We start from the raw sequence: 13,362 nt of genomic DNA, 5'->3' as shown, positions 1-13,362 counted from the left end.
TATACCTGTCTCAGGTTTCCAGGCTTACTACTGGCCATTAAATACTCAAAAGGTAATGGGAGAAATGCTTGCAAATATTCTAACCACTGGCAATCCATTGGGGGCAACATTCCAAACCATTGTTTTTTGCCCACTGTGAAACTCTAGACCGAGAGCTTGATTTAGGGTTTGGAAGACAGATTAAAGGCAGACAGGGTGAACTTTACTGTCCTTACTCGGCCACCAAACTTAAGAGATATTTGCCAGCCCCACAGACATCTCTATACACTGCTTTTATGGCAGTTCATGTCAACGTAGGAAAGGTTTGACGTGAGGTTCCATCAAACATGATGGCTGGCAATCAAATGTTTAAAAACATTTTTAAATCAAACTCTCAAAGCAAGGGTTTATTTCTGGAAAAAAAAAAAATGACATGGTGGGAGGAGGTAATTTTATTTTTCTACAATCTGTCACTGTCAGGATATACATGCGCTGACAGACCCTAAAAAGCAAAGCCATACAACCACCTACTCTAATTAGGGTGGATGGTCGTAAGGCTGATGGCAACTAATTTTGCAGTATTAATACCAACATTTGTTGTGTTAGCTGACCCTTTATAGAAAATTGTGGGAAAGTCCCCTTCTGACGCCTAATTATTGGCATAATCCCCTTTTGACAACAGTTGAGATACAAATTCATATCAAAACCTTGCTGATCCACAAACTGATGATCTTATTGCACGGTAGGAGAGTTTACTTGCCACCACCTTTTCTGTGAGTAACAGACATTCCTTATCCTGTTACCAATGTTTACCATTCACTTCTGAAATTCTAATGTGGACCGTCTCACATGTGTGTTCCATATAGGATCACCACACACAGTAATGACTGGAACTAAGAAGAATGGACTCGTAATAATTATCAGTAAATTCAAAAGTTCTTTACAAGTGAATTAACCAGAGATAGCATGGATAGTATATTGATGAATACCTAGATTTTTCTGATAAAGAGCAAATAATTCCACAAATGATAAGAATTTGCAAAGCAAAGATTGGGAATCTTCCTTTGTTATCTACAATTATTTTAGTTTTTGACTGAGCTCCTTTTTACAACAACAGTTTGCATCCACACATGAGAGGCATTGAGCAGAACCTAAAAGGTTTTTCTGAAAAGGATTAAGAAAATGCTTCTCAACTATTAGTCCCAGCGCTTTCTAGCACCGGTACTAAATATTTGCTTTTCCTTTATTACACCATTTGTGCCATTCACAGAGTGTTGTGAGGCTACTTTGGGCTGTGCCTTTATCTTGACCAGGCTACTGGCAGCTACCCAATCAGCAAAGCTAAGAATGGCACTGTGTCATGTGTGACAACACTTTCAGTCAGTCCCCACGTTTTAGGTAACATGTCGTATGTTAAAAATTTCACTTTTAAAGTTGTAAAATATTGGATCAAAAATCCCAGAAGGCGCGGAGAGAAAATGTTGCACATGAGAATTTGACCATCAAATGCACTATACATATCTTTGATTTAATTACATGTCATAGGGTCCCTTAGCAGCTACGAGTTAACCCTTACCCAAGTGCTTTAACTAGGATGAAAACAATGAGGAAGGGTGGTTTCTAATAAGGGTGTAGCCAAGGAAGCATTAAAAAGCAATCCTTTGCAAGAGGCCTGGTCTCTGTAATTATGGGTGTGGTTTAAAATAGGTAAACTAAAATGTTGTGTTCTTAACAGAGAGTGCCACCTGACAAGAAATTGGGTGCCTCTCTACGAGTTTTAGGTTATTGCATCAATCAATCAATCATGGATTTGTTGAGCGCGACTACTCACCCGTAAGGGTCACAAGGCGCTGGGGAGGAGGGGAGGTGCAGGTTCCAGTCCATCAAGTAGGAGGTCTATCAAAGAGCCATGCTTTGAGGTTTCTCGTGAAGATGGGGAGTGAGGTCGTCTGTCTGAGGTGGAGCGGTAGGGCCTTCCAGGCTCTGGCCGCGAGGAAGGACAAGGAGCGGCTTCCCGATCTGGACTTCCTGGTGCGGGGGACCACGGCGTAGGAGAGTTGGGCTGATCGTAGGGTCCTTTGGGGTGCGTGGAATTCAGCTGTTCAGGTATGCTGGTCCAGTGTTGTGGAGGGCTTTGTGTGTGTGGGTGAGAATCTTGAAGGTGATTCTAGCCTCAATGGGGAGCCAGTGGAGTGTGCACAGGTGCTGGGAGATGTGGCAGTGTCTTGGCAGGTTGAGTACCAATCTTGCGGCGGCGTTCTGGATGTTTTGTAGCTTGCAGGTGAGGTTTTTGTTTATTCCGGCATAGAGTGCATTGCCGTAGTCAAGTTTGCTGGTGACGAGGGGGTGAGTGACGGTCTTTCTGTGTTCGAGGGGGATCCATTTGAAGGTATAGTGTAGGAGGCGGAGAGTGTGGAAGCAGGAGGATGCGACGGACTTGATCTGGCAGTCCATTTTGAGTTCGGAGTCCAGCATGATTACGAGGTTGCGTGTGTGGTCCGTGGGGGTGGGCGGGCTTCCGAGGGCAAGGGGCCACCAGGTGTCGTTTCAGGCATCGTGGTATGGGCCCATTATGAGTACTTCTGTTTTGTCAGTGTTGAGTTGTAGGCAGCTGTTTTTCATCCATTTGGTAACTGCTTCCATGCCATCTTGAAAGTTGTGTTAGGCTGCATTGGGTTCGTTGGATAGGGAGAGGATGAGTTGTGTGTCGTCTGCGTATGAAACAATGTTGAGTCCGTGGGTTCGGACGATGGGGGCGAGCGGAGCCATGTAGACGTTGAACAGCGTGGGGCTGAGGGAGGATCCCTGGGAGACTCGCATGTGGTTGGTGTAGGGTCCGAGAGGAAAGGAGGGAGTCTGACCTGCGTCGTGAAGTCTGCGTGCTAGGGTGCGGTGAGAAACTGTGTCGAAGGCCGCTGAGAGGTCGAGGAGGATGAGGGCTACTGTCTCTCCTCTGTTCAGGAGGGAGTGGATGTCGTTTGTTGCGGCGAGGAGGGCGGTTTCTGTGCTGTGTTGTTTTCTGAAGCCGGATTGGGAGGAGTCGAGGATGTTGTGCTCTGCGACGAAGGTGGCGAGTTGGCTTTTGGTGGTTTTCTCAATGACTTTCGCTGGGAATGGGAGCAGGGAGATGGGTCTGTAGTTTTTGAGGTCAATGGGGTCCGCTGAGGGCTTCTTTAGGAGGGGGTTGATCTTGGCGTGCTTCCAGTCGTCGGGGAAGGAGGCGTTCGGTAGGTAACGATTGATGGTGTGGTGAAGCATGGGTGTGATGGTGTCGGCGGCTCTATTGAAGATGCGGTGGGTGCAGGGGTCCGTTGGGGCCCTGGAGTGGATTGACTTCATCGTCTTCAGTGTGTCTTCGGTGGTGAGGGCTGTCCAGCTGTCAATCGTTGGCTTCAGGGTGTCGGGGTGGTGGGTGAGGGTTCAGTGTGTTGGCTGTCTTCGTTGAAGTTGTCATAAATGTTCTTGATTTTGTGGTGGAAGAAGGTGCTGAGTTTGTCTCAGAGGTCTTGTGAGGGAGGGCTGTCTGTAGACTCGCTGGTGGGTTGGGCACACTTCTTGATGTTGCTGTAGAGCTCTTTGCTGTTGTGCGCGTGTGTGGAGATTCTGTCTTTGATTGCTGTTTTTCTCGTATTTCTGATGAGTTGGTGGTGAGCGTTGGTGGCGGCTCTGAAGTTGTTGCGTGCTTTTGTAGATTTGGAGTTCCTCTAGGCCTTTTCGAGGCGGCGGCACGTCCATCCGGACTCCCTAAGTTCGGTGGTAAACAATCTGGCTTTCTTGGCGTGTGTGTTGTTCTTCTTGTGGGGGGCTATGGTGTTGGCGCTGTCGGAGATCCATCTGTGCAGAGTTCAGGCTGCGGTGTTGGGGTCGTCGTCTTCCGCAATGGTTGGGGTGGAGTTGCCAAGTGAGGAGGTGAGCTGGTCGTCGGTGATTATGGTCCAGTTTCTTCTTGGGAGCAGGTGCTTGGGTCTGTGGATGGTGGGTGTTCTGAAGGTGAAGTGAATGCATCGATGGTCTGTCCACGAGAGTTCGGTGGTGTGGCTGAAATTGATGGAGTTTCCTGTTGTGAAGAGGGGGTCGAGGGTGTGTCCTGTTGAGTGCGCTGGTTCGGTCACTAGCAGAGTCCAATGTTGTGGAGGTTGTCCAGGAGGGATGTGGTGTTGGGGTCTAGTTAGTTGTTGAGGTGGAAGTTATGGTCTCCCAGCAAGGTGTAGTTGGTGGATGCGATGGCTTGCGGGGAGATGATTTCCATGAATGAGTATGTAAATGATCCACGGGGTCAAGGGGGGGGGTCGGTAGAAGAGGGTTCCTCGGAGGTGGCGGTAGGGCTGGCCTGTATCTTGAAGTGTAGGTGTTCCATCAGTTCCGTGGGCTCGTCGGGGAGTGTGCTCAGCCAGAGGGTGGATTTGTGGACGATGGCGATTCCTCCTTCAGGGCGGTCCTTCCGGGAGATCCAGGTGGTGTTGGTCCAGGTTTCGGTGAAGAATGCGACATCCGAGATGGTGCTGTCGAGGAGGACCTAGATTTCGGTGGCGTGTTTGTGGAGGGATCGGACGTTGAGGAGGAAGCATTGCAGGTTCTTCGGTGCGGTTGTGTTCATGCGGGCGGGTTGTGCTGGATCCGTGGTCCTGGCGGTGCTGCAAGTGTACCTTGACTGCTGAAGGGTCCGTGGGTCTTGGCTGGTGAAGCTAGCTTGCAGTGTTGCGACCTGGGTTGAGTGCCGCTGCGTTGAGGCGTTGGCAGTGCCGAGGTCCAGGGTTCCTGGCGCTGGTCGCTTTCGGGTCGTGGATGGGCGCAGACAGACTTGCCTTTGGCGCATCCGCCATTAAGTAGGGGTCGGGGAGGGATGGACAGCTGGGGGTTGGGAGCGGGGAGGGGAACTAGCTTGGGCTGGTCGCGCGGGGGGGGAGGAGCTGTGGGGGCAGCAGCTGCAGGAAAAACGGGTGCTAAAGTAGGAAAAAGGAAGATGGCAGCAGAATGAAAAGTGAAGAAAAGTGATAAAAGAGAGTAAAACTGTGAAAAAAATAAAGGGTGAAAAGTGAGGAAACTGAGCAGAAAGGAGTGAATAAAGGGAGCAGAAAGCACAGCGAGAGAAGGAGTCAGAGGTCCACTGGACCACCAGGGATGAGGCGCAGGTATAACTTGCGGGTGGAGGAGGGCATCGAACACCAACACTTCGGGAGTGCAGGGGCTCAGGAGGGCCTCACTTGATGGTGGAGCTGCGAGGGTGGGAGAGCAATTTCACTGACAATGAGTCAATGGTCTTGCATCCAAACACAGAAGCAAATACATACATAAAACAAGACAGACCTATTGGATTTGCCAATACTTATTAGCTGTGTGGGCTAAAAGGATAACAAACGAATTTTGTTGTGAATACTTAACCTTAAAAAGGTTTCAATTCTAAAAATATCACACTGTGTATTAGATATTAATAAGTTCTCCTTCTCACTACATTTTTCTGCAGTCTCTCATCTATTAGACTAGGGTGACCAGACGTCACGGATTTCCCCGAACGTTCCCGGTTTTTGGAGAAGTGTCCCGGTGTCCCAACACTTTTCTCCAAATTGAAGAAAAGTCCCGGTTTTAGGGTAGTACCTGGGTTATTTAAAGAAATATCCCGGTTTTTGAGGGAGGGTCGGGTGAACCTGCACGGTAATCACAGTGTTATGCAGGCTCACATGTCGACCAGCCCTCTTAGAAATGGGGACAAGTTCACTTCTTTAACCACTCCTGCTGTGCTGCGTGCCTCACTTAAGCAGCACAGCAGGATTTAATGAGGTGTGATTCAGGGCTGCAGAGGCCATAGGGCAAGGCCAGGCCCACCACAGCCGGACCCTGGAGCTCTTCACAGAACGGTAAGTAATGTGAAAATACATTCTTTTAAGAGAACACAAATATATAATGTTATATATATTTGTATATAAGAAGCCCTGAGACCTAGTAGAACATTTAGTCCTATTTCTATATCTCTGTCCTTCCCGGTTTTTCATTCTGAAAATCTGGTCACCCTATATTAGACACGACACCCTCCCCTCCCCCCCTTCGAATCTGAAATCCTCGATCTGCATATTTCACAGTTACCGCTGCAACATATGCAGCTATCACTTTGATTGCTTCACAGAGAGGCTAACGATTTGCTGAGCATGTAGGCTGATCACCTCTATGATCCAGTGACGAGCACTGTGTGAAACACACATTGCCTTCTGCTTCAGCTTCTGAAGTCTCAACTGTGCACTGTCATAAACACCCACCAACGCACTCAGACACCAGGAGGCGACTCAGTTCAAAGTATGTCCTATGCAAGTCATATGTTGCATGATAAAACAAGCATTGAAAATGCAATAGGTCTCGTCTTTCATTAAGTTAAAGCCATTTGCTTTGCTATACAATACCATTAGCAAAGCAAATGGCTTTAACTTAATGAAAGGCGAGACATATTGCATTTTCAATGCTTGTTAGATTATACTGTTGCAGCAGCACGCATTTTATACTTTTTTTTATTTATTTTTTTATTTTATTTTTTAACTATTTCTGCCTCGCCTTTACTATTTTTGCCTCCAATGTTTAAGTACTTTTATCGTGTTTGCCATTACACTGTTGCTTCAGCAGCATTCATTTAATGCATGTTTTGTAAAACGATTTCTTCCTCTGATGCCAACAGGACAAGCTTTTACAGTTCGACCACAACACATACATTCCATTTTTAAAAGGGCTTTTGGACCTAATCTGCGTTGTAATAGGGCCTAATAATTCCACAGTGTGTACACCAACGAACCACTCACTCTTCACAAGAGCTAGCGAGATACCCCATGCCCCTGCGCACATTGAAATGTATACTAATACACTACGTGCACACTGTAATGAGCCAGGTGCCTCAGCAGAGATAGCCACTGCGTAAACAGCAACCCTCAAAACAAGTCGGGCGGCACACTATGGTAAGCACAGATTTTTAGCTTAGGTGTTATAAAGCCACGCCCGTCGGCCACGCCCCTTTGCGAGACCCCCGGGTTTTTTCATCCCACTTAAATCCCTGCGCTTAACACAAAGTAGATAGCTGGGGGTGATTGTTGGGTGAATACGGATTCCTCGAAAAAGGGGAACACAGGTTTCCATCAGCAGGCTTGCTTCTTCTTTTGATTAAGGAATCCTTCAACAAACTAGCACCTCCCTTCTCCAGGCGGCCACGGTGTAACATTTTACAAGCGGACAGTGTTTTGAGGGACGCCTACACTAGTTGCTTGCTTTTTACCCCACAGCACTTTGCATGTTGTTTTTTTTGCGAAAACTTACAATCTTAATAATGAACTACACTTCCCAGAATGCAACATGTAGTGCATTTAAAACTGATGACTTGCGACAGGCTGAAGGTGCCACACACCTGACGGGGTCACATCCACTCGGCAGTTAATCAAGCTTTTAGCTCGCTTTGCTGTGTGGCGTTAGTCTGAGGGCCCTTTGCAGCTCGAGGAGACGCTTAGCCAATGCACCCAGTCTTTACGCAGTACTACAGCCCACACGTGCGCGAGTACGCGAGCCCTGAGCTGCAGTACCCCCCTCCTAATCCAGTACTGGGGACCCACAGACCTACAGCACAGCATGCTGTTCTGGTATGGGATCCATCCGGAGGCTTTACCGGTGCACAGCAGTCCTCACCAGCAGCTCACGCTCATTCCAGTACTGTCACTCAAGCTCACTATGCCAGTGCTCCTCGACTACAGCCCTTCCTTCTGTCCCAGCACAGGAACCCAAACAAAGCTCTGTCCGTGCAACCCAACATTGGCTCGCGCCTCTTTGCCTCTCCAGTAAGGAAATCCACACAGTGCTCGGACAGTGCAGCTCAATTTTGCCTACACTACCTCTTTCTGTCACTGCTCATTTCCCAAAACATCTCACGCCCATCCAAACAATATAAATATAAAATATGTCCACAGAGGCCCCTGGGCCAGAGCGAGTAAACCTCTGCCAAGAGATTCAGTAATTGTACGGCCTTTCTCATTCTTGGAAATTATTGATTAGACTCTGCTGTCAAATTACTCGCGTATCCATCACAATTTAAAGTATTCTACTGCACAAACCTGTTAGAAATCCAATTTAAGCAAGCAATATCCTGCCCGCAACTCAGGAGCCGTTATTTGCAAATTTACCACCCCCGACATTTTCTTATTTGTCTCCTGGACCGTCTATTTGTTTCTTATTCACAGGGGTGTTCTAAAACAGCAGAAACTAGGTCTAATTTTAGCAAGGCCAATTCAGGATTCAACTCTTCTGCAGTCAGCATATTGAGTACCATTAAAGTGTGCAATGGTAACACTCGTTACTTACAGCGCCTAGGAAAACGGGGACGCTTTAGATGAATCAGTTAATAAAAACAAGCGTTTGCCATTGCCTTATCTTCCCCGTGACCTCGTGCGCCTCTGAGCTCCGGGCCTGTTTCAAGGGAGAAAGTTTTAGTTTGCAGCAGATTGCTGTGTGTGTTCCCCCTTGACGTTGCCAGGGCTAAAAAAGTCTGATGTATCTACTGCGCTCCTTTGCGGCACATCGAGTCAACGGGTGCAACAGTCAAGACTTTGTGGAGCAGAAGACGCGGCAGGTGACCCAGTTTTGTTCCTGCGACAAACAAAATACAGACCAGATACAATACAGACAAATACAGACGGAACCATGACAGAATCTGACAGTTTTGGCCTAGCCTTTCGCAAGTGCGCATTGGGCCAGCGCCCAGGGCGCCGACTCTCAGAGGTGCACTGGAGGGCCTGCAGCAGTGTTTATCTGACTTACGTCCAAAGACAAGTGAATTTGAACCCTTGTCCAGAAGACTGTTGGTGCCTTGGCTGCCTTTTGTTTGTTTTTTAAAGCTCCCGAGTCTGACCACAATTTCCTCCCACTCCTTCAAAATTTCAAACTATAGGCAATTAAAGAGGGCGAGTGTGGGGGTGCCAGACTAAGCTTTGTCCAGGGTGCTCTCTGACCAAAGGCCAGCTCTGACTTATGCTACAGATTTTTCCCCCCTCTAAGCGCTGTAAATAGCAGATGCTACAACGATGGAGCGTGGTGCTGCTGGGCTGTTTGTCATCAGACAGCACAATGCACTGGGACTGTTCCAGTATGACAAAAGTGTGCGTTCATGACTGCTTCCGGTGAGAAGAGGACGAGATCTACAGCCTCGACATCAGCAGATACAGGCCGGCGCATACAGCGAGGTGGGCAGTCGCGTCTCTTCGGGTTCCCTGGTAGAGGAGGCATAACATGTCTGCGCTCTTTGTAATGAACCATTTGTGTGTTATTAGTTTGTTGCCGGAGTTCACATGGCAATGTCTGCATGTATTAATCCCATCTCCACCTGTGGCTTTCATCACCCGCACACACCGCGCCCCAGGAAAATATATTTTGAGTCTCTAGAACATCTCCTAACTCACAGGAAAACTTTGAAATGTTTGCCCAAAAATGACTGCCGGTAGCATCTGCCATAAAAGAAAATCAGGAAAGGGGGCATAGGGTTTCAGATCCGTGCTCTACCACAAGTGGCCCATGGTGTGATCTTAGACACATTAGGAGATAGTGGGAGTCATCATAGCAGTTTGTCGTAAAAAAGAACAACGGGCTGGGACGCTGCCAATTTGGGAAAACCGTGGTTCATAATGTGCTTTAAATGACAACATGGAGGGACACATACGAAAAGAAGAAGTCGCCACCGAATAAGAAGCAATCAGCGCCTAGGAAAACGGAGACGCTCAAGATGAATCAGTTAATAAAAAACAGTTTTAACAAGCGGCACTGAAAGCGATCGCGAAAGCGATCGCTATTGTAATGAAAAACAAAAAAACACGCCTGCTAGTGGTGCGCGCGCACGCGCCACAGCGAGCCATATGTTTTCAATTATCGCGCCCGTGTCTGGGCAAGGTAATTGAAACCACATGGGCTTTGGCCTATTGCGTGCTCTGTTTAAAAAAAAAAATGCACTCAAAGCCCAATAACGGAAGCCAAAACTAAAAACACACGCACAATAGTGTACAATTCCAGGGTCCGTTTCGGAACCCCGGACAAAAGGACTCGCGCTGTGCGAGCAGTTCTGCGCACTGCATCGCTAGGCGAGAGACCTAAAAACCACAGAAATAACATCTTGGAAAAAAGCAAATTCTCCTGGTGAAAGCAAGATGAAGTAAAACGTGATACGTAAAGCGGCATGGCATAGAGAACATGCAATACCTAAAGGGTTTTTACAGTAAATCATGATATATAAACAGGTATGGCATTGATAAGATGCAATAGCTAAAGGGTTTTTAGTCATTGTTGAGAAATCGATCCGTTTTTACCCAGTAAACTTAAGGGCAGGAATACAGTCTGATAGGATTTTGTTTCAGTCGTTTTTAGGTTTCGCCTGCACAGTGTTTGTGCTTGCAAAATATCTTGTATTAAAAAAAATTCTTAAAAGGGGCTTAGAACCTGCCTGTTACTTACCTTTACTTACCATTCGTTGGAATCAGGGGGGACGGCAGAAGATGTTTGAAAATACAGAGTGCATGCTCACGTTTTATTAATAAAGGCATCTCCACATAGCAGAATTACCCTCTGGTGCAAACATCTTAGTTTTGCTGCAAACACGAAAAATATCCTGTAATCAGCTTCTGGCATAATCACCGCTGCAGACTTGTTTGTGTGTCTATCTGTTTTAGGGAATCTATCACGTTGTCAATAATGCATACGCGTCAAGCCAATTTTAGTGATACCAGAGTCCCTGTCAGCATGTAAAATATTTAATTGATATGTAACTTTGTAGCCGAAGTACAGCTGAAAACATGTCTCGGCGCCCAGCAGAGTTGAGTAAAAATTGCATACCTTCCAAAGTCTTAAATTGTATGTCAAATTACATTGGCAGCTTTGTTAATCCCCTGTTCCGGGGCCCTTTGTTTTACTGTTCATCTTCTGCCTACTGTATATGCTCGGTATGAATAGGAAAAGTTTGTATAATCTCACAGCTCATAATGAACAGCTGGGATGTATAGATATGTAAAAAAATAAAATAAAAAAAAACATTGACAAACCCAACAGATTTCACATAGGCGAACCCTATCGGCTTTTCCAATGCTTTATTTTTTATTTCTATTACCACCAGGTCTGAGACCTGCCCACTTAAAGCCCTGTCTGCCCCATTACTCTATACTATCATAACATGCACCCCACTGTCTTCTACCCCGTTCTGTACACTGGGACTTTCCAGGACCTACGACCTACCTTGAGTGTCCTCTATATTCCCCTCCCTTCTAGTCCATACATTACTTTAATCCTAGGTCCAGGACACCCTACCTAAATTTCTTAGCTCGCATACTCCGTGTTCTTCCCCTGTTGTTTTTTGTAAATAGGTATATACATTTATTACATGTATTTTGTCAACCTTCCTCTGAGCGTGCTTCTCTTGGTGTTCTACAGTCATACGTGTAAATGGAATCTTGAGTCGTCGCTTGGAGAAAGAGATAAGGCTGGTTGTTGTCTGCCTCACTATGTATATCCCATATCCTCCACTATGTATTCCACCTGAAGAGAACAGGAAGGTGCCATGCTGGGCGGGTGGGGACTTGGATATGGATGATGATTTGGAGGTGTTGCTGGAAAGAGCGCGCCGGCTGGTTTCGAGCCGAGGGCACGAATGGGCTCTTGATGTTTTTGGAACTTGCTCCCTTGACTTTCTGACTTGGACTCTTATGCTCCCCGCCATTATTGTGACTTTCTTCTTTGACTCGCCTGTCCCTGTTTCCATCACTCATCACCCCCTCCCCTACCTCTTCCCTCCCTCACTCTTTCTACCTTCCCTATTCCTTTCCTCTCTCTCCTGAATTTCTCTCCCCTTGCCTGCTTTTTCCCTATGCCTGAGCCATGCTTCTGTAACTCTATATATATATATATATATATATATATATATATATATATATATATATATATATATATATGTAATATATAATTGTCCAAGCCTAATCGCTGTTAAAATGTAATCCTGAGTGAATTTACTATTTGTATATATAGAACTCTAACCACTAGTATATGTAGTAGACCTTTGTACTTACTACCATTCCTATGTGATTTCAGAGTTTATCTGTGTGTCCGTGTGACTTTACACCTTGTACATTTGCAAAATGTTTTCTGTTTGTATCTCTTATGTAACTCATGTAATCCAAAGTCCTTATGTAACGCAACTGGTTCTTTTGTAAAGCGCTCTGACACCTCCGGGTAATGTTCGCGCTATATAAAATCGCAATAAATAAATATCGGTGTTACAATAAATCTTGATGACCTTTCATCTTGGGGATATATACTTTACACCTGCCCTGTGACATTCTACATCTGTTGATCAGCACCCAATGTCCTGTCCTATGCACGCTTTCCATCCAATCTTTAACCGCGGTTTCCTACCCCCTGTTGTAATTACGATTCATGCGTTCCATAATTTGGTTAGCTAGATCGCCCATGAAGGCTGGACATCCTGTCTCCTGCCCTAAGCTGACACTTCAGTCTGGGAGGTGTAGTAAAGCTTGTAAACAGAACGTCCCGAGTTGTAAATAAGGTCTCCAGTAACGATAACCTGCCCGGAGACCAGTATGCTTTAGTCTGTACTCTCTGTCACATGCCCCGTCAGCTGAATCTGCACTCACCTCTCCAAACTGCAGGGCCGACACGATCATGAGCACAAGCCCCGCGAAGCCAAGGTAGAGCCCATGTCTGTGGGATAGACATGTGTAGGTCTGTCTCTGCAGCAGCTTGAGCAGCGCGCTCAGCACCATGGCCGGACATCACCGAAGCCGGTGTTCACATCCGTGAAACAGGACCGTGGGGTGGGACGATACGCGCCATCTTAGTGTAGCGTAACACGACAGATCACCCTGTGGGATACTGCTGAGGTTCTCCTCATCCAACATGGCTGCCGCTCATTTTTAAGGCTCGGTCTAGTGTTAAATGAATCTCTAGGACAGTCACCAGTCACATGCTTCATAGTGCTGTCATCGCAGCCCAACGGCAGTTTTGCGGTTAATGATAAGCACTGGTGTCAGATACTATCTTTGAGCCTGCTCGCTGTTCAGTAATGGTATCGGTAATGTTATCAGCGGATTTGAAAATAGTTATGTTACCTCTACATTCGAACCGAAATCTATTTAAAAGACAAAAACCTAAGTATTCACTTCAATTGGCCAATATTATAGCACCTTCATATTTGTTTTCACAGCGAAAACATATAAGAACTATGGTGACTTTTTTTGTTATATTCACATTTATTTTGCCCACAAAATGACGTGGACGCAATATTGCTTGGATAATCTGCATGATCAGAAGCGCAACTAGAGACAAATTTCGGGAGGGGCTTAAACATTTCGGGTGCGGGCTAATTCTTCCAGC

General features: G+C 46.4%; 1 protein-coding gene across 1 annotated transcript in view; it reads right to left on the bottom strand.

Annotated features, from left to right (window-relative positions):
• The window catches only part of GNPTAB (N-acetylglucosamine-1-phosphate transferase subunits alpha and beta), a 644,942-nt gene extending 632,069 nt beyond the window's left edge, over positions 1-12,873 (bottom strand). The window contains exon 1 of the mRNA XM_085653265.1: positions 12,624-12,873. Coding sequence (XP_085509391.1) covers positions 12,624-12,752 — 129 coding nt within the window. The 5' untranslated portion in view covers positions 12,753-12,873. The remainder of the gene's footprint in view (positions 1-12,623) is intronic.
• Between the last annotated feature and the right edge of the window lie 489 nt (positions 12,874-13,362).

This window comes from Triturus cristatus, chromosome 4_1 (assembly GCF_964204655.1).
Source record: "Triturus cristatus chromosome 4_1, aTriCri1.1, whole genome shotgun sequence".
NCBI classification, from domain to species: domain Eukaryota; kingdom Metazoa; phylum Chordata; class Amphibia; order Caudata; family Salamandridae; genus Triturus; species Triturus cristatus.
Note: the sequence above shows the minus strand (reverse complement) of the source record. Positions and strands in the feature narration are given on the sequence as shown.